The sequence below is a fragment of the Bemisia tabaci genome, chromosome 7 (assembly GCF_918797505.1).
Source record: "Bemisia tabaci chromosome 7, PGI_BMITA_v3".
In the NCBI taxonomy this organism is placed as follows: Eukaryota; Metazoa; Arthropoda; class Insecta; order Hemiptera; family Aleyrodidae; genus Bemisia; species Bemisia tabaci.
In genome coordinates, this window is record NC_092799.1 from 25,216,487 (window position 1) to 25,237,724 (window position 21,238).

The following is a 21,238-nucleotide window of genomic DNA, read 5'->3' on the forward strand; positions in this document are numbered from 1 at the left end:
TTGTTTCGCTTTCGAAAAACTCAAATTTCTTTCACCTCCTTCTTTTTTTCCTCGCGAACAATAGTATTTGTGGCATCTCTGCTCTTTTCCATAAGGAAAGGTATGGTGATGTCTTTTCATTTAATCAATGACAGTTTTTGAGCTCTATGTATTTGGGTCATATTCAACAAACCATATTCTTCAGAAATTAGATACTTTCTCAAGTGGAGGGTGAGAAAATTTGAAGTCAAAGTGCTCAGAAATAAAAGTAAAAGTATGGCAGAAAGAGGTTTTGCTATTGTACAGATTTGAACAATTTTCAAGGAACACTCTTTCCTTAAAATTTCCATTATTTTTCGCCTCTGTGTGAAGATTTTTCATAGAGAGATTCAAGGAGTAATGCTGAGTCATTCTGGGGTGGGGGTAGGGGGGGGGGGGAGAAAAAAAAGAAGAAGAAACATGAGCCAGGAGAGAAGATTTTGAAAACCGTAATTGAAATGCAAGGTTTTAGGAATTTCACTATCAGCATACTTTTATCACAAGTATCCGTGTCTGCTAAGTCAGGTATTTTGACATTGGTTTAACAAAAAGTAAAACTCAAGTTGCATCTCAAATATAAGCTAGTTAGATGCGCATTGTGCATCCAAGTAATATTTAGATTCACTTTCAGAGACTTTATGGCTTGAGGCTCACAGAAAGTTAAACAGTTCTCTTTTCAATGAGGAAATTTTTCATAACTATTTTAACATTTTTTGTGTAATTTTCATGGTCAAAATCAGTTTAGATTTTCCCTGTTTATTTGCTAACTCCTCGCTCACTTTTAGCTCATACTTTTATTGTTTTTTTCCCCTTTATTTTTTTCATAACAAATCAGAGGAGATTGCCAGAAAATATAACACTACCAGCCCAAAGCCGCTTGACAGGGGGATGCTGATAGTCCGTGCTTTCAAAAAACCCGCCGCCGGTGTTTTAATCAGAGTTGCAAGTTTGCAAACAAGCCACTCTAAATTTTTCAATCACCGCGGCTCCCGGAAACGCTGACTAATTAAAAAAAAAAAAAAAAAAAAAAAAAAAAAAAAAAAAACATTTTTTTCGTCATACTGCGTGGATCTGCTCGTTTTTCTGAATAATGCAAGTTCAAAGTTGATCAATTTCACTCTACTGTATTTCGTGCTCTTAAAATTGCACACGAAACTACAAACTCAGCTCCTCTTAAATGGTGTCATTTCTAAAAAGTTGGCACTTTCGCCTGACAATTATTTTGCAGGTTAGTTCAATTTTTCAATAATGCCCACTAATTTCATTTTATCGGTACACTCGAAACAATTATACATGATCAGCAATAGTTCAATTGATTCATCCGTATTTCTTGAGAAGGGTAGCTTTTAGGTCTAGAAAGGAATCGTTTCCGAGTGGAGGTGAAGCAAGAAGAACCCGGAGTGAGGCCACTCAGGTCAAGCAATTTTCCCCGCGAGATTCAAATGTGCGGTAACCTCAAACCCTGCCCGTGTGAAGCGATGTAACCTGGCTATCTTCCAGTATTTATACTCTTTTTACGCATCTGATTCTATTTGCATCTCGGTAAGAAGCTATTTTACTCATCAGTATTATTTTCCGTCCACTATCTATTGATAAGTTACTTGTATTGTGTCAATCTCTGAATCAATAAACTTCCTGCTCATGCACCCATTCATATAATGCCTATTATACTATGAAGTTCAGAGCTCTTTACATGAACAATTGCTCTTCATTTTTGTTCTGAACATATAGAATCACTTGTTATTGTGAAAGGGTCATTTAAGAGGACTGAAAATGAAGGTATAAAAGTTGACTTCAGTATTTTAAGTGATAATGTTTTCTGTGACTGTCAGCTGCAAGTTTTTGACAATTAAATCAAGTCAAGTCCATTGGTATGGTTTGAGCCCTAGAATAGGTGCTTGAAAGTTTAATGCTGGATTAAGTAAAGACCCACTAGATTTTCTGAATCTTCTCGTTTTCTTCTCACTGGTAATTATCATGCAATGTTTTTATCTGATGTCTTATGTTTCTCCAGGAATTATGGTCCATACTCGGATACATGCAAGTCAAATCTTGCAAAAATTCCATAAGCCTCCAAAGGGTGTCTGCTTTTCATACAATCTCACGACTGCAAACATATTAACTACTGTGTATGAAGGCATCCCCCAAAATTTGTTCCTGAACCTGATAGCATTTGTCGTGAGTTTTGATATTACCCTCTCTAATGTTCAGTCCTTTCTAAAATTGTAAGAAATATACCACATAAGGTAATTTGGACGTCAGACACAGTGACACTACTTACCTAACCACTCAGAATGCGAAGTGAACTTTACAGATGAGACAAAAACTTACAGTCGATCTGTATCTATTTAATGAAAGCATTTAGAAGACATCATTTCTGCCTCATTGTCTTGTAAGTGTTTGTGAAACCAATTTTTGTCTTTAAAATTTTTGTATTCGAATTTAACTGGAAAAGGAAAATGGTACTTAACTTGTTGATATTAATTTTTATCCTGGGATTCTAGCTATTTTGACATCTCGAGAAAGAGCGACGCCAAAAACGACCGTTTTTTGGCACAATTTGGGCCAGAAGGGATTTTTCTGAAACCGGGCCCAAACGATACCTTATGATACCCTAAAACTCTGGTAAAAATTTTAGCTTGAGTATACGCACGGTTTTTGAGAAATGAGGGGGCAAAGTTGCCAAATCGCCATCATTCTAGACAGCATTTCTACAGCAAAAAGATTGGGAAAATGGACGAAAAAGTTACACCTTTGATGGGTTTCGGCTGTAAATGTTCTAATTGAGCCCCCAAGCATTTAACTGTGTTCAGTTTCAAAAATTTTGGTCGCACAGTGGTCCAAAATGGGGGGAAATCGTCGACAAATCAGGATTCTTTGTCAAATTTTTAGAAATGGAAGTAAAATTGTCGGTCTGCTGCAGTTTTCATGGCTAACAATGTTCGTATCGGTCATCAGCGCATGAAGTTGTGTTAAGCTTCCCTAATTTACATCGCAGAGTGGTCGAAAATGGGGGAATTAGTGGACAAATTACGATCCTCTGTCAAACTTTTTAAAAATGAAGTGAGACTGTTGGTCCCCAGTAGAGTTTCGATCCCGGAAAAATTCATGTTTTCAATTTTTTTAAGTATTACTACAAGTCAGACCGTATTGTTCATAGAACTTTGTCATAGAATAGACTTTGTAGCGTTATCTCAATAAAATATGCAAACTTTCAGAAATTTAAAAAAAAGAAAGAAAAATGGAGAGAAAAAATTAAAAAAAATATTTAAATAGTCAAAAAAAGAATTGAAAGAATTTTTCCGGGATCTAAACTCTACCGGGGACCAACAGTTTCACTTCATTTTTAAAAAGTTTGACAGAGGATCTTAATTTGTCCACTAATTCCCCCATTTTCGACCACTCTGCGATGTAAATTAGGGAAGCTTAACACAACTTCATGCACTGATGACCGATACGAACATTGTTAGCCATGAAAACTGCAGCAGACCGACAATTTTACTTCCATTTCTAAAAATTTGACAAAGAATCCTGATTTGTCGACGATTTCCCCCCATATTGGACCACTGTGCGACCAAAATTTTTGAAACTGAACACAGTTAAATGCTTGGGGGCTCAATTAGAACATTTACAGCCGAAACCCATCAAAGGTGTAACTTTTTCGTCCATTTTCCCAATCTTTTTGCTGTAGAAATGCTGTCTAGAATGATGGCGATTTGGCAACTTTGCCCCCTCATTTCTCAAAAACCGTGCGTATACTCAAGCTAAAATTTTTACCAGAGTTTTAGGGTATCATAAGGTATCGTTTGGGCCCGGTTTCAGAAAAATCCCTTCCGGCCCAAATTGTGCCATTCTTGGCGTCGCTCTTTCATGTGACTGCTTGAATACAATCAGGACGTTGATACTTTTTTTGAAACAATTAACATAATTATATTAAGACAAATCTAATGTCATCGGCTTGAAAGTAAGGTAGAGGTATTTAAGATGAGAGCAATATTTACATAGTTTAATACTGTTTCCCTTTATTTTTTCAGTTAATTATTTTACTGTTTACTTTGATGAGGAAGAAAGCGTGGGACTATGGAAGACTATCATTGGTTCAAAATCGACAAAAAAGGTACATATTTTCTCTTACATCTTTCAATTCTTGTACATAGTTTCCCATTATAAAATGAATCATTTTTTCAAATTAAATTACAGTAAAATTCTGTTTACTAAATACTTTTTAATTTTATTCATAGAAAAATCCTGGGTTTTTTTTTTTTTTTTTTTTTTTTTTTTTTTTTTTTTTTTTTTATTGGGAGGAAATCTGTCCCATGAAGACCTTTGATTTAGAGATTCATGAACATTGAAAAATTCCAATTATTTTTAGTACCTATTTTTTGCTTTCTCATGATTTTTCCCCAATGGAGTAAAATTTTCAGTGTTTATGGATCTGCCCCCTCAAAAATATTTTTAATTAATGTCTGAATTTTTCCTCTTTTTTACCAGAGAACCAAGCGTCTTTTACGACTCTACCGGAGACAAACTCGGGGATGAAAATTTCAATAATTTGGCTGGCAATAACGATACTAAGCACTCAACCCTTTCAGTTGATGCGGGCGTTTTTTCTTGGTGTTTGGCTACTCTCTTAATAACGTAAGTTGATTTCCTATCTTTAAATTCTATTTATCAGACAAATAAAATAAATAATCTTAGAATCTTGCACCTTAAGACAACTCATGGTCCTTGAGGTAATTATTCTCTCCGTTTGAAATTTTTTGCATTTTGTTGAGACACATTTCCATTCCAAAATCAAATCCTGATGCTAAATTTAAACTTGTTTGCTTTGTTTTTCATTTAAGTACATAATGGGGAAAATTTTTCCTCTTATTACGTGAATTTACTGCTAGCTTTTTTAGGATAATTAGTGTGGAAAGGCAGAAATACTGACTCAAATTTCCAAGTTCTTCTGAGACTAACAAATATTTGAGTGTATCATAGGGATAAAATACTGCTCTCAGATTGTCTACAGGCAGCAAAGTTTAGACATTATTTTATTTCAAGTTGAATAATCTTGTCACATTCAAATTTACTGATTTTTTTTTTTTTTTTTTTTTTCTTTCTTTCTTTCTTTCTTTTACCTATTTTCAGTAAATCTCTGAAGAAAAGATTATTTTAAACTAACAAAAAATGATGTGATTTCAAATTATTTTTTACCTCAAAAAGCATTAAAGAAAAATTTCCTAATTCGTAATAACATCAATGGTACTTTATGTATAACTTAATCCGACCCGAAATTTGCGTGTTTTAATAATTCGGCTTGTGCGGTTTGATTGAATACGTTTCTTATAGAAGAACATAAATCCATTAATTTCGAAAGTTTCTGTAAAATTCTACTCAGTTGTCTCTGTGATAAATTTATCCTGAAATTTTGTTGATTTTTCTTGAAAGCTTTGCGAAAAAACATAGCAAAACTTTTTTGATTTGTGCCCTGAGAGTCACAGCCCTTCTGCAAAAATGAACCTCATTCATTTCCGCTTCTAAGTTTTGCAGTTTAATGCAAGTCTGATCATCACTTTTTTCAATTGCAGTCTCATGAGTTAAACCAGTCGAAATACTTTGGAGGTTTTAAAGATTCCGGCCTTTGGAAAATGAGTCTCAACAAAATGTAAGTCTCTCTTCCCCCTCACTCCTCTCAACCTTAGTAATTTCTCATAGCAGTTCCAAAGTTTATATTTAAAATAGCAAAACATTTTTTCACCGTTTTTTTCTCAATTGCGCGGCATTTCTAAAAGCTTCAGTTTTTTTTGTGAAATTCAAGGGTGTGAAACAGGAAAAATGTGGAATACAGCTCTGGAGGTATGTTTTTGCTTGCATCTAAATTGACTCGATTTTAAAGATTATTATTGACACTTTTCTTAATATTATGTTTAAAGTGATACAGTTCAATGTTTCAAAATCAAAAATTTGATTTGATTTTGGAACAGGCATGTTAATCAACATTTTTGTGAAATTTAACCAAATTTTTTAAAATAACCTTCTTTTAGCTTCCTGATTGTACCTCAGACTTATCCTTTCAACTGTTAACAAAAAAATATCTCTTGTTCCAGGGATGATAATATTTTTGCAAAGAGCGGATCGGATGCAGTTCAGTACTTGTTGTTTCAGCGCTACATAATAAAATTCTTAGCAATAATTACAGTTGTTTCTATGTGCTTGATTTTGCCTATCAACTTTAGTGGAGCTTTTGAGGGTGATGAAAGATCATTTGGCCATACAACCATCAGCAATCTAAGTCCCAAGTATGTACCAAGTGTCTTTACCTTTAATTTACTCCGAGACCAGCTCCAAATTTCTTCAAATTTGGCAAAATTTCAGTCCATTGGATACTTTTACATAGCATGAAAACCATTCTCATTTTTCTCTATTTAGCTATTTTTAGCTTCAATGTCGTTTTTAGATTAAAGATTCTCCTTCAAGTTGATTTACCTCTTTGAGCAATTTCATGCTCAAATTGTTGAGGTATCTAGAGATGGTTTGTCAGTCATCCTGTGTTAAGTGTGATGTTATATTGAATATTCCTCATGACTGTACAATGCTCCAAAGAACAAATTCCAGATAAGTTTCTCATAAGATTCTTCTCAATTTTTGCCCTTCAATCTCTCTTTGCTCTTTGTTCATATTTTTTGGCTATAGCCCTTAAGAATTGTATCAATGAGACTTTTTACAGCTTTTCTTGCAGCATATAACAGTGACTTTATTTCTGTGACTAGATCACCTTGGATCTGGGTTCATGTAACCATAGCGATCCTATACCTGCCCCTGGCGATCTACATCTTGCGTAAATTCTCAGCACATGTGCCTCTGGCTGACAAGGGCGGAGTTTCTCGAACCTTGATGATTGTGAACATTCCACAACGCCACTGCAACCATACCAACATACAAGCATACTTCAGAGAGGTCTACCCGCAGCTGTCTATCCAGAATATCCAGTTTGCGTACAACATTGAACGGATCAAACATTTAGAGCGGAAACTAAAAAAGATGTTCGAGTCAAAATTTTATTGCGACCGTCATTTGCGACGAACAGGGGAGCGCCTACAAGTGCGACCACATATAATCAGTTATCTTTGCACTTGTTGCGGTGCCTGCAAGTGTGGCAAGAAGTTCGACGCCATCAGTTACTACACCAGAGAAATTATGAATCTTAGGGCTGAGGTGAGTTTTTTTCTGTAGAAAGCTACAAAAAAAGGGTTCTAACTGCTGAAAAATTCAAAGTGCAGTTTTATATTAAAACATTTTACTAACGATTTGGTATAAAAACGCCCAAAAATGCAGAACCACACATGAAATGCTGTAAGTTTGAAGTTTGCATTTAAAGAGGTATCGTTGGAGTACAGGTAATTTTAAGTTCTGAATATAAGGGAACACTAAAACTTGATCAGAATAAAGAGGATTTGCTTGTACTTCACTGTAGCAACCAAACTAATTAGACGTACGTTCATAATTAAGTTTTGTTATTTTGCCCCCCCCCCCCAAAAAAAAAAAAAATCAAACCGAAGTGGAGTTATGGCAGACGAAAATTTGTACCTCAACTAGGTTAGTTTTCAGAAAAAGCAATTTTACTTTTACTTACATTTTGCGAGACTCAATTTTCAGACTAAATTGCAACTTTATGCCCTTTAATGATGCAATAACAAATTTAACTTCTCTTATTTCAACTCTGTCCCATAAAAACTCTAATAGTAATTCTCTCTACTAAACATCACAAAACCTCACTCTCACAAAATTTGTTTCCGAGAACTGACGTCGCTTTGTCATAGAATTTGACGTTTCTTGTATCAATTTCACCTTTTTGTAAATTTTTCCAGTTGCAAGCAGAGCATGATGCATCTTTGAAACACCCCTTAGGCATTACATTTGTGACATTCGGAACGGCAGAAGAGGCTAGCAAAGTCTATTGGAACCACAGAGTGTTCTGGCCAAAATTTATCATAGCAAAGAAAAGCACCGTCGCCAAGTTACTCAAACCAAGCAAGTGGGTAGTAACCTATGCTCCGCCCCCTGGAGATATCTGCTGGTGAGACAATGAACATTTAATTCTTTAGTTTTGAACATTCTTCCTGGCTCTGTACTTCACGATGCTTAAAATTGCTCAGTGACTTTTTAGGACTACTATGAGGCTATGTCCTCCATGAATTATTGTGTTCTTGTATAAGAGGTATACAATTCTCATGAGCATATGAGCAATTTTCAGGTAATCAATTTGGGTTTATTTAATATAAATTGTTATATCAAATTATTTTTTTAGGTGAAGCGCATCTGTAAGACCTGTTTTACAAATTTTGCAAAGCTTGATGATACTTTCAGAGAAGCCAGGAGTTTTTAAAAGTTGTTAGCGATTAATAATATTCTTGTTTTCCGAAGTTATTTTAGTCTTATCAGGTTTAGCATACCCAACGTATTATACCCGTGTCACCTTTTCTTTCCCACAGTCTGGACTTTTTAATCTACTAGCGATGCATTTTGAAAGCATCATTTATCTGCAGAAGAAATTTTCCCTTCTTCTATCCTGCAATACTATGCTTAGTATGTCTTGTCAGAACATCAATAACTGATACTGTTGCAGCTGGTTGTGATGCATAGCTAGTAAATTAAAAAACTTATATCATCAGAAGGTAAAAGTTTAATACAACTCAGGTATAAAACATGGTTTTATGTCAAGATTTTTAGATTTCTTTAGAATTCAATTTTTAGCTTTCTTTAAAATTCAATTTTTTGATTTCCTTTAAATTACATTTTTGTATTATTTTTTTCAGATTAAAAAAAAAGAAAGGAAAAGTATTTCAGTTTTTGCATTCCGACACACCTCTCATTTATAAAATGGGTTTTAACCTTCTGTTGTGTAATTATCTCCCAAGAGTTTGCATGAAACAAATTTTTACCTCTATCCATTTTGGAAACTTTCTACTCGCTTACAATCTAGATTTTTAGTGAAGAAAATAACGTATAAATCAGGTATTGGATGTATGAGGTAGATTTTTGGATCCTGAGGTGTGTGTTCGTATTCTAACAAGTTAGACATGTTAACTGTCAGAGGAATTCAATTTAAATCTTATTTCTTTACAAAACTTAATAATTTAACCCTTGAAAATTGTATTTTTACTGCACAGGGAAAATTTATCAGTATCCAGCAAATATAAATACTTGAAAGCATCGTTTACAAATGCAGCTTTGTTTATTGTTCTCTTCTTCCTAACGACCCCTGTAATCATTCTGAACACGATAAATATCCTGAAACTGAAAATAGAAGATGAGATTCATAGAATGGTAATTTTTGTCTGAATTCTTTGTTTTATTTTTACTGTGTAGGCAATAGGCATTCTATCCAAAAATAACGACAACAAAACGTGATTTGTACAACTCATCGGTTTATAAATCTCAATTTTACATTTTTTCATAATCATGTATGCTTCCTTATCCTGATGATTTTAGTTTCAGAGAAATTTCTTCCCTCCTTGAAGCTAATTAAAATTCCTAGCCGTCACATATCATGGTTGAAAAACTACCAGACACGTATCTCGGAAAAAACTCGATTTTTCAGGAGAGCAAAAAACTGTCTGCGGTTCCTTATTTTTGATAATTAAAGGTAATTATTCCTTGGAGATAGAGATGATAAAAGATGCTTATTATTTTCTCCACGCCTTGAGTCGTTTTTGAAAATAGTCGCAACCGTGATGAAATACGGAGGAAAAACGAGTTATGTGTTTTGCGAAGTGGAATTGACACATTACATCGAGTTATGTGAATTTTGTATTGAGGTATTGAGCCTCTTGTTTTTGAAGATTTTGATCTGATTTAAGCTTAGCGAATTAGTCATTTTTTGAACAGTATATTCTATTCATGCACTGAAAGCTTCTGTTGATCATACAACTGGACAATCATGTATCTTTATTAATTACACTACTATAAACGGCATGACAGGACTAAGAAGCGTTGCATCAGATAAATTGAAAGACTGATACGACCCGTACGCAAGAAAATAGGATTACTATATACTACTACTACTTCATACTTTATTGAATACTTAACAACTTCTAATAGAGGAAGGTGATTTCCTTTCCCGGTGGATGAGTCGCTTTCTAATAAAAGGTTATCGACGGTGCAACTACCAGACCACGTATTTGTTTTGCGGTGTTTAAAAATCAATGCTCCATTTTATTTTTGCAAATGAAAACCAGCCAATTCATCATTCCTTGAAGTATTTACAAATAGATTTCTTCGTCACTCAAAGAAAAAATAATCACAGATGAATTTCAGAATTGTGTTGGGAGTTTTCATTTAAAAAATATAGTATGAAGGGCGTCTGCGACGGTGCAATCGAGATACGGGGTCCTGGTAGTTTCACTGCGGCCACAGTGGATTCGAGATAGTAGGAGAGGTCAGACAAAAATTTGGATTTAAACGCTTTTATAACTACGTTTATACGAAATTTTAGGAACTATAAGTGGTTTCATGGTTTCCTCGTAAAATTTCCTTTCTAAAATCACCCGTTTGGATATTTAAAATGGGAGATAAGAACATACAAAATTTGCAGTTTTGGTCAATAAATTTAATATCCGACCTCTCTTATTGACTCGATTCCACTTGCGACGACTGGCTTTGCCATGCTTCAGGATGTTCCCGAAACGTACCGGATGGCCGTGTGATGTCAAAGTGGTTCGATACACGACCACCATTCTTTATCCTGCTCGGGTACTTCGTACTGTAGAGCGCGCCGTGTGTACGCATTAAACTCTCCCGCCGGCGCGAGATACGGCGAGATATGTGAATTGCGAATTAGCGCTGCGATATGTTGATATTTGAACTTTCGGTTGTTGGATAACTTCTGTTTTATTCGACAAAAAAATATTTATAGTGGCAGTTAAAGGACATCTCCTACAACTCATTTATGCAGCTAACTCAAAACCGACAAAAATCGAGATACGTGGTATGGTAGTTTCACCATCGATATGTGGTTACTTTTTTCTTTACCACAAACTTCTAGCAACCTCCTATATGGTTGACAAATTAGAGGATAAAGTTCTGGCTTCCTACCAATATTGTAGGTCAAATTTGTCTGACTTTTGACATTTAAATTTTCGTTTTTTTTCCAGCCTAGTACTGTCGAAGAAATTTTTCCCTTGTTTACCCACATGATGTGGTTAAATTTTTGATTTTAATAAATTAAAGAATTCAAGGAATTTTTACCAATCATAAATAGTAAAGAATTATGCACTATTTTACAGAGCCCCATGTTATCAGAGTTCCTACCGACAATACTGTTATTATTTCTCGGAGCGCTACTTCCAGTTGTAGTCGTCAAATCTGACCGATGGCTAGTACATTGGACCCGATCCGAACGAAATCAATCCATCATGAGGAAGACGTTCGTTTTCCTTCTTTTTGCAGTTTTGATTCTACCATCTTTAGGTCTCACCAGGTAAAATAACAGTACCTTAATCTTTGTGAACAAACAACCTTAGTACTGTTTTAACAAATTAAGGTCGAAGTTATTAGCCTTATCCTCATTAGTGATGATGAAAATATCATGGACCTCAAAATCTTGGATGTGTGAAACTGGCTCAAATTATTCTGTATGAGTCATGTCTGTAAGTCAATGGGGCATATCTCTGGCATTTTTATAGTAAAACAACGTCTATTTCTCCTGCGATTCTTAAATTGCCCTTTCCTGTAGCAAACAACCTGACTAAAAAATGCGATCAGTGAGGGATGGCTTTAAACTGAGTCAAGTCTCCTCTTCGTAAATTTTCATTAATTTAGGGTGCAAAAAATTTCAAGAAATTGATACATTTAGCGTTTAAAATCACTTTTATTAACATTAAATTTAAAAAGTCGTCGCTCCTTTTAAAAAATTTTCGATTCTGTGCATGGATTTTTTGTTTGAAATTCGAAAAAAAGGAAAAAGAAGTACATTTGTATTTAAAGGCATAGAGTACAAATAGAGTCGCAAAGTACTGGATCGCCGTTGCAAGTCACTTTTCGAGGCTGTTTTGTCCAGTTCTCGGTAGATAGTGTGCGGCGACTAGCGACGACGCATACGCAGAGACTCGGTTCAGCGCTCCCCACCTCCCCACTCCGACTGGCTCCGTTGTCGGGCTAGGTCACACACATTTGAACCAGCCAAGTAGGCGGTAATATGTCTGAAATTGAGTCAATATATGAATATTATCCAGGAGTAAATACCATTAATGGCATTCATTATGGATTTGGATATTCTATTTAAAGCAAAATTTGTACAAATTAATACGGATGGAATTTAAAAAAGTCGAAAAAATACAAGCAGTCCTTGATTTCTCCATAAGCCACCGGTTAAAAAAATTGCCGGTTGGTTCACACTTGTATTAAAAGTCAAGAAAATTAATCCCTGTATGAATATTAACCAGGAGTATTATTACATCATTGGAATTCCATTATGTCTTTGACTATCTATTATAGCAAAATTTGCACAAATTAATATCGATGGGAATTAAAATATGTCTCGAAAAAACACAGGCAGTCGTTGCTTTCCGTAAGCCACCGTGATAAGAAAGCCGGTGGTTTCCACACTTGGTATAGTCAGAACAAATTAAATCCCAATATGAATATTATCCAGGAGTAATATACATCAATGGATTCATTATGGCTTTGACTACCTTTAAATAGCAAAAATTTGCAAAACAGTAATGCTGATTGAATTATAAAATACCTAAAACACAAGCAATTCTTGATTTCTGCATAAGCCGCCGTGTTACAAAATGCCGTTGGGTTCACTAAATGTTCACAATTTTCGGAGCAACGGGCTCGGAAACGCCTGTTTTTGGATTGGTTTTTTTGCTTCATCGGGCGCTCCAGTGAGCTACTTTGCGACTCTATTGTACTCTATGATTTAAGGAAACAATTATCAATCTTATTTAGATATCCACTTTGTCAGTAACCTCCATTCCTTTTTATTTTCTAGTGCATCAGCTCTCTTGGAATTTGCAATTAACAAGTCGAACGAAACATACCGTTGGGAGTGCTTGTTTTTACCAGATAAAGGTGCATTTTTCGTCAATTACGTTATCACTTCTGCATTCATCGGGAATAGTTTGGAGCTGATTCGATTGGGCGAGTTGTTCATCTATGTTATTCGATTTTCATTGACCAGGTATTACGTCTTTTCGAAGAAATCAGAAAATTTGACCACCCCAACTGTGTGCCTGTATTTTAGAATAAATGGTTATGAGCACTGCTGATAAAATACACCCAGGATATTTCTTCCGCTCTCTCTGAAGGAAAAGAATGCAAGGTTCTCCCTCAACCACATCTCAATGAATTGTATCTTTTTGACTTTATAATGTGCCATTTATTAAGCAGAATTTGATGATTTTAAGATGCAAAAATGCCATTTTTAGCAAAAGAGCATCAAATTGCAAAATGGTCTCCTAAAACAACTTTTGAAAACTTTGAGAGAAAATTACATACCTATGCATATTAATTAATATTTTTTTTTGCAGATCAAGAGCAGAAACTGAGAGTGTTCGAAAGTTTATTACATGGGAATTCCAGTTTGGGGTTCAGTACGCTCGTATGTTAATTATCTTTGCGGTGACTGTGGTCTATAGTCTCTCCTGTCCACTCATAACTCCTTTTGGTGAGCAAAATTGATACTACTGTTCAACCGATTTGTATTATTTGTTTGTGGAAGCGAAAGAAGAATAATAAATAAGTAAAATTATAAAGAAAATCAGTTGTGAAATTCGCTCAGACCAAATATAGAAACTATTAGAAAAACAAAAATGACTGAATCCTTTTGCAATTTTTGAAAGAATGCATACTATACTAAAGGGACTGTCTGCAAAGTGTCTTAAAATGTTTGTTCCCTTCTGCATGTACCCATTTGTCTTAAAATGAGTCAGCATATCAAAGAATCATTTGAGATGGAAACTTTTAGAGCAGCAAAAATCAGTGAGATTTGTCGATATGTCAAGTCTCAACGCACATATTGATGGAGACATTGCCCTCGAGAAAACTGAATGGTTGATGACATCCGTCAAGTTTTTTAAAGGGTGATCTCTATTTAGATTGGATGTAGAACCTTAGCGTCTGAAAAAAGCTTGATGTTGAAGTCGCTTTATTCCATTAAGTTAAAGTTATTGTAATGCAGGCTGCATAAACTGATGGAGAACAACTAATACAAATACTGTGTATTTCTTTACAGGACTAGTTTTTATGTATTTGAAGTACTTTGTGGATCGTTATAACATCTACTTTGTTTACGGTCCATCAAAGATCAGTCGGCAAATCCATATTCTGGCCATCAACTGCGTGATGGCATCGGTCGTTTTTCTCCAATTCAGCTTCCTGTTGCTGTGCATCCTAAGGAGAGGCCTCCGAGACATCACAATTTATTCCCTCATCGGTTTTTCAATCACGCTGTCGCTAGTTATGGTTCACTGCGTTTTGCCGTGGTGTGAAATTCAAAATCCCATTTATCAATGGGTAAGTAATCCTTTCCTTCGGCACATTCTTTTAAGTTGAACTTTTTCTATTAACCCAATTTTGAACCTAAATCATTGTGGTCTCTTTATCTATTTGTGACCATCTACGACGACATTGCATGCATAGCCACTGCTTACAGGAGTGGTGCGTTAAAATTTTGGTGCAGAAAAGTTCTAAAGTATCAGACCAAATCAGAACTACGACAGTTTAAAGTTTTCAATTCAAGACAGTTGTGAGCATGGCCTAACGAGACTAGGTCTGTCCTTGCGCAGGTCCCCCCGCCCGCGCGGCTTCACAGCCGCCCCTCGCCCATCGGAGTTTTGCCGTGACGTCGGCAGGAGCTCACTCCGATTCCCGGAATGAGGAGGACGTGAGTCGTCTGATAACCTGCTGAGACATGCCGCTGAGAGATTTGTTTTAGCCATGGCTGGAGTGTAGTGAATATTTTTATGTGTTTAGTGATGTACCTAGTCTAGTCATAGTAGTTATTGAAGTTGAAGATCGAAAATGGGCGGCTGCAGCCGAATGAATCAGTTGTCAAGTACGTAAAGCGCGTATAGGAGACGACGCGACACCTCATGCGTTTTCAAACTTCCCGCTCGAGTGGGCTCCTGCTGACGTCACGCGCAGAAGAGGTCTTATTTTCGTTTTCGGAAGGACAGACCCAGTCTCGTTAGGCCATGAGTTGTGAGAAGAAGCAATTTAAGGTTTTTATCCGCAGCGATCAAGGCTCACAATTTTCGAACTAAAATGCAACTTCACTCTCCTTAAGGGAGCTTTCATAAATTGCGTAAAATATCTGTGGTGGAATGCAGCAGCCTGGGAGATAGAAAACTTTCCCAGAAGTTACTTACCAAAAATTAATTAAAAAGAAGGGAAAATAAAATGAAACTGGCAACTAGGAAAGGCAAAAAGACCTACTGCTTTGAAATCTATTTAATTTTGTTGTTATCAAAAATTATTTTGTAAATTTTTAAATTTTATATTATGAATGTATATTTTGTGTGGAAACACTGAAGACTAGTGTCTTTTCACCAGAGTCTACTCTGTTGATTGCAGCGCATTGCTGGTTTCATTTTTTAATTGAATCATTTTAATCATTTTTTTCCCCCTCTTGGCTCTGACCTGTTAATCTGCTGTTGATGAAACTTCTCTGTCTCCTAAGATTTTCCTTATTTATTAATAAGTGCCACAATACTGAATTTTTGACCCAACTTGGCAAAAATTAGCCCCTTGTAAACAAACTTGAGAACCAAAATCTCTTCCCTGAAACGGTGGCATTCATTTTTGGTTTTTTCCCCCCAGAAAAAAACCGCCAGCTACGAATCAGACTGCAATGAGAACATTCTGCCCTTCTATCAGTCATCTCTGTGTTCCTCATCCATCTATTTGCTGCTGGAAAAAGACCCAAACCAGTATGAGCTGTATTCCTACGCATGGAATGTTGTATCAAATCCAATGTTGGATCCGATTCCAGAGGAAGATGTGCTGGGGGACCCTGATACTTTATGCAGTCCGTCTGATTTAGATGAACTCATTTCTCACATCCGCAAAAATCCACGCTGCAAAAATATTTCTGGTTGTCAGTTTCCCAGAATGCATGTACATTAAGTGTAACTTCATCATTTCATGGTGTTTTGATCGATTTTGATTTTGATTTACAGTATTGATTCGGTGAAAACCTAGGAAAACTTTCTATTTTCAACAAAAGAGCACACATGAGTTTAATGAATCATTTACAGCAATTAAAACTAAAAATTTTAAAAGAAATTATAAAAATATTTGTCTGGCGAAAAATTGTAAAGTTCGATTTAGCAATTTAAAATCTCGAACACTATGAATGAATCATTATCAATTTTAAGGTCAAGAATAATTTATAACAAAAAAAAACAAAAATAAAAAATTTGAATAGAGCTCAAACAGATTTGTTCATTTTTAAGCACCTTTTGATACAATGGATATTCTATTGTAAAGCCTAAATAATTCCTGCATCAAGCTGAAAGTGGATTTCTCAGTGGAAGATTGATGTATGACGAAAGCGTTTGTCAAATGCTAGGAACCTCTAGAAATTGTTACTAAAATTTTGAGCAGTTACCAAAGGCAATTTCTATATAGAGTGGGTCATGTGTAGTAAAGAGATGTCAATCATGTACAGCATCAACAGATAGAGTGAGTAAAAAGAATTTTATTTTAAGGCCACGAAATTAGGTACAAGTAAAATACACATTATTAGGAGGAACAAGGTAAAAACGGTTAACAAACAACTTGATTTTGTTAATTAGCAGTCTTTGTTTGACTGGAAATAATCATAAAAAAATTAAAAATTGAAAGAATTACTTTAAACTCAGTGAACATTAAAATCATTAGTGGGATACATTCCGATCAATCTTTGGATTGGTTCTTCCTTGATCAGGAAAACGCTTAGAAATAAAATAGATCATACATACAAATGACTTCTTTTTAAGCAGGGGGACTAGGGAAAGAGAACTACATCAAAATATTAAACTTGAAAATAAATCTCCATTTTTGAATTGAGGGAAACTATTAATCCCAAATACTGAATGGAACCTCGACCCAAACGGAGGGAATATGAAGCCACAAACTACAAGCATAAATCATTTTAAAGGGTGTGTTGCCATTCTTTCGACTCTGTCAGCTAAAGTGACACCGACAATCTTTCGATAGAAATACATTCAATGTAATTAAACAAGGTGCAAAAGTAGTTAAGTAGAAAATTTTCTTTACTTTTTCATACTCTTCTTGGTCAGTAACTTATTTAATCACAACATATGACCTGCTCTAAGATAAATGACTTGATCTAGAGTACCTGTATAGCGAGAGTATGGACAGATCGCTTCATGGAGGGCTTAGGGCCCAAAAGTGCAGCCACCCTTCTAACCAACTTCTAACGCACAAAATTTCACTGCCAGTCTGCAGATTCCAATTCTAACCATGATGGCAAAGAATGTACAGAAATGAGCGTTCTTCCGCGAAATTGAGTAAATTTATGCAAAAACTGAGTCAAACACGTGCTTAATAAACGACGGTTCGGAACAATAGTATTAGTAAATCGTTCTGGATAATTGAAATTCATAGGTTGGCTGCATTTCTGGGCCCTAACTTTATTCGCAGAAGCATCGGTGAAGGCCTGATGGATTTTCGGAGTTTCACATCTGTCCATACTCTCGCTATACAGGTACTCTAACTTGATCTTTCTGGATAAATAAATTAATCTTTCTAGAGAAAATATTAAGGAGATGCAATTTAAGATGACAAGATAAAACATGTCATCAAACAGTTGTCATCAAGACTACTCTCTAGTTGTCTTTAGAACAACCCACAGGCTGTTAAATCTGATTTATCACCATAAAGGGCTTTTCCACGGAATTCTTGGGAGTTTCATACCATTCCTTGCAACTCAACTCTAAAATCTTACATTTTTTTCTTTAAAAACATACTTTTCAGTTAAAAAATTGTAATTTATCCATGATTACCCTTGTTAAATATTTAGCTGTGGCAGTCAAACACGCCCCTCCAAGCAGCAATGCCAGTTACTAAAAAGATTGGTGAATCAGTCGTTTTTCCTTACAGCTGGTGACTTTTCTTGTGACTTTACTTTTCACAATGAAATGAATTTTTGAATTTGGACAAGTTCAGATGTGCTAATGCACAGCATTTAAACAGTCAGTCATTAATTAGGCGTTGCAGAGATGATTCAGAAACATTTGTTACTAATGTTTATCTTCCCTCCCCCGCCTCCTTCCTTAAACTTGGCGAAATAAACACCAAATAAATTCAAGTGGAACTCATGAGTCATAACCGTACACGGACAAAGATATAAAATGTTATGTTTTCCAAACTTAACACTATGTCTATGTATCCTAAAATCAGCCTTTCAAAACAGAAGAAACACGCAGCACAAAACAATTATCAATTATAGATACAAGAAAATTACAACAATAAAAGAAATCTTCAGTGAGCCTTGTACTGGTAAAATGTTCGACTCCAATACTGAGCTTGGGGATTTGAAATGGTTCACAGGAAACGAAGAAAATTTGCGATTTTTCCATATCTGAATACATATCATACATGCGGTTTGCATGTTCAGCAGCCTGGTTGTTGAAATTTTTTGTTTGTTGGAACGACATAGATGACATAAGTTAAAAGGCGGAGCGTGATTGGTTGGCTATGTCTTATCGCTGCTTTGTCATGCCTTTGTCAGGTAGAATGGACGACATACTGTCGGAAACTGAAGAGGTGCCTTTAGCTTGTCGTGAGTTCAACCCGAAATAGGCACGACAAAGCAGCGTTAAGACATAGCCGACCAATGATGCTCCTCCGCCTTTTAACCTATGTCATCTATATCGTCCCAACAAACAAAATATTTCAACTATCAGGCTGCAGAAATTTGTTCAAAAAGTAGTTATCGCATTTTTTAAACCTTGCCTTTTGAGTAGCAAGGCTCTTGAGCTGTGAGATCTAATCAATTTATATTGTTAAATTTAAAAAAGATTGCGTTATTGAAGAGCAACGCCAGCATAAAAAAAACAAGCACTATCACTCATGCTGAATAATGACAGAGAAGATTAAAATACCTATATGCATACCCTGGGTGCACCTTTGCTCTGGAAGTTTTGCTTCCGTTTTAAATTTGTGACCGCCCACGAGAAAAAAACCACAGTGCCACTAATTTAAAATGTGTTTACGGCTGGAAAGAGAGTGTTCCAAAAAATTTTAACTAGAAGACCCCACAAAAATTCTAAGTTGAATCAGAGTAATAATGGTTGGGAGTTGTCAGTTCAAAATAACATCCTTTCGAGAAAAAGCAACTTTATACAGAAGTCAAGTTCTACCATATTCAAGGTTCAAAATTGACAGTTTAAAATTAAACTGCGACTCTCTGTTGGCACTTGGCACAGAAATGAACTAGATGGCTCACGACTTTCCCTTTGAATCTTGATGAGCATTTTTTGTCAGATGAAAGTTTGATTTTTCAACTCACTTGAAGAAAATTTGCCCTCTATCCCACGAAGGTCTTTTCTTAGTGGACAGTCAAATTTTTCCAAAACTTTAATATTTATAAAATACTAAGCTACCCAAATATACAAATTTCATCGCAAAAAATTCTCAAGTTTCTGCTGATAAATCCCTGGTTGAAGTTTCAAATACTGAAGAGACAAGCTTATATTACTTTGAGATCAAGGTCAATGTCATAAAAAAAAAAAAAAAATTCAGAAAACAAGGTCATAAAAGAAAAATTCACAGAATCGAAAGGCGCCAGCCTGATGAGGTATTACAATAAATTAGATTCTTGCGATGAACAGACTCAACAAATTAGCTACAACAATGAGCTATTCAGACACACGGACAACTGGACTGAGTTAAGCAGAAAGGAACCAACCCACATTTTGGAAAAAATTGAGTTATGAGTGGTTTTGAACTCAACCACTGCTCTACTATCGATCGCCAAAAAATCAAAGTTTTTGTTGGAGCAAATTTTGCAGAAATTGAACTTGAAGTTTATCTTTTACATTGAGTCTTATGCAGGAGCTAAACTTTAAACCTCTTTTTCTCGGTTCGATCCCGATGTGGCTTGGTTCCTTTCTGTTTAACTCCGTCCAACTAAGGTCTTATCGGTAGGGCTTTTGTTGAATCTTACTACAAATTTAAGAGATATTTATCTTTTGATCAGAAAAAGGGAATCGAAATATTTATACTACTAGTGGGTACTAGTACTGGAAAGCAACAATAAGCAAAGTAAAAAAATTGGCAAGGAAAAATCTAAATTCTGAAAGACTGCCATCTTTCAGTAAAATACTTCAAAGACTTAGAAGACTTAATTACAACAAGAAGACTTAGAGTCAAGCTCAAACCTCTCCTGTATCACTTTGATTGAAGAACAATGTATACAAGTTCAATGATAAAAAATTTCATAAAACGAGGGCAAAAATTATACACATTAAATCACTGGTTAGAATATAAAAATTTAAGTAAAAATAAACTCAAGGCTTTGCAGCCTTTCTTAACGTATGGTCAATACTTGAAGCTTAATCTGCACAGATTGAAATGTACGGATAAAGAGCTATAAGACATAAGAAAACAAAGAATAAAACAAAAAGGATTACGTGTTGTCGAAATATTCTTGGTAACCTTCTGCTCCTGTGAAGATAACGTCCACCCATATCCTCATGGATTCGGGTGTTCGAGCCATCAAATAATATGTTCTACCTTTCGTTTTCACAACAAACGTTAGGTTCGGGTGTGGAGATTTAACTGAATTTAGGTGGTCGACGTAAACTTCTTCTATGGCCTGAAAAAAATGAAAAAAATTACACAACTGAAAATGAAGTCAAAAGATTGTAGAAGGGACAGCAATCCACCAGTTTGATTTTAAAATTCTGAATGATAAATAATACGTTTTCTTTATTTCTTGATCACATTGTTTCACTCTGCTTCGTTCCAAATATAATCATAGTGTGAGGAACAGGTACTTGAACCGTAATTTTTTCTGTAAACACGTCGAATTAGAGGGTGTTGAACTCTTTGCAAAAATACTTTTGCGCAGCACCTAAGATGTAAACTGAAATATCTCTTCATAAACTACTCAGCATTGAGAGTATTACTACAGTTATCATGCAATAAAATTTATTTTCTTCACAAAAAATTAGGCGAAAGAGAGAATTTTGAAAAACTGCAATCAACATGATAGAATATC

At 35.3% G+C, this 21,238-nt stretch overlaps 2 protein-coding genes across 5 annotated transcripts in view; one reads left to right on the forward strand and one right to left on the reverse strand.

The window, feature by feature from the left end:
* Positions 1-426: 426 nt before the first annotated feature.
* On the forward strand, positions 427-16,533 carry Tmem63 (transmembrane protein 63). Of its 3 annotated transcripts, XM_019053084.2 has the most exons (13): positions 427-1,560; positions 2,033-2,196; positions 4,053-4,135; positions 4,510-4,656; positions 6,111-6,302; positions 6,774-7,218; positions 7,872-8,080; positions 9,174-9,330; positions 11,289-11,482; positions 13,001-13,189; positions 13,539-13,675; positions 14,243-14,523; positions 15,829-16,533. In XM_019053084.2, exons 2-13 carry the CDS (start codon positions 2,038-2,040, stop codon positions 16,132-16,134), a joined length of 2,499 nt encoding a protein of 832 aa, XP_018908629.2. In that variant the 5' UTR covers positions 427-1,560; positions 2,033-2,037; the 3' UTR covers positions 16,135-16,533. The 3 variants fall into 3 exon arrangements, with proteins under 3 accessions (XP_018908629.2, XP_072158613.1, XP_018908631.2); XM_072302512.1 differs by lacking the exons at positions 427-1,560; positions 2,033-2,196 and adding an exon at positions 1,587-1,986; XM_019053086.2 differs by lacking the exons at positions 427-1,560; positions 2,033-2,196; positions 4,053-4,135 and adding an exon at positions 5,592-5,668 and having other exon boundaries at positions 4,518-4,656.
* Positions 16,534-16,688: 155 nt separating this feature from the next.
* The window catches only part of LOC109038128 (uncharacterized), a 103,696-nt gene continuing 99,146 nt past the window's right edge, over positions 16,689-21,238 (reverse strand). For both annotated transcript variants that reach the window (XM_072302511.1, XM_072302510.1), the window contains exon 19: positions 16,689-20,833. In XM_072302511.1, coding sequence (XP_072158612.1) covers positions 20,645-20,833 — 189 coding nt within the window. In that variant the 3' untranslated portion in view covers positions 16,689-20,644. The remainder of the gene's footprint in view (positions 20,834-21,238) is intronic.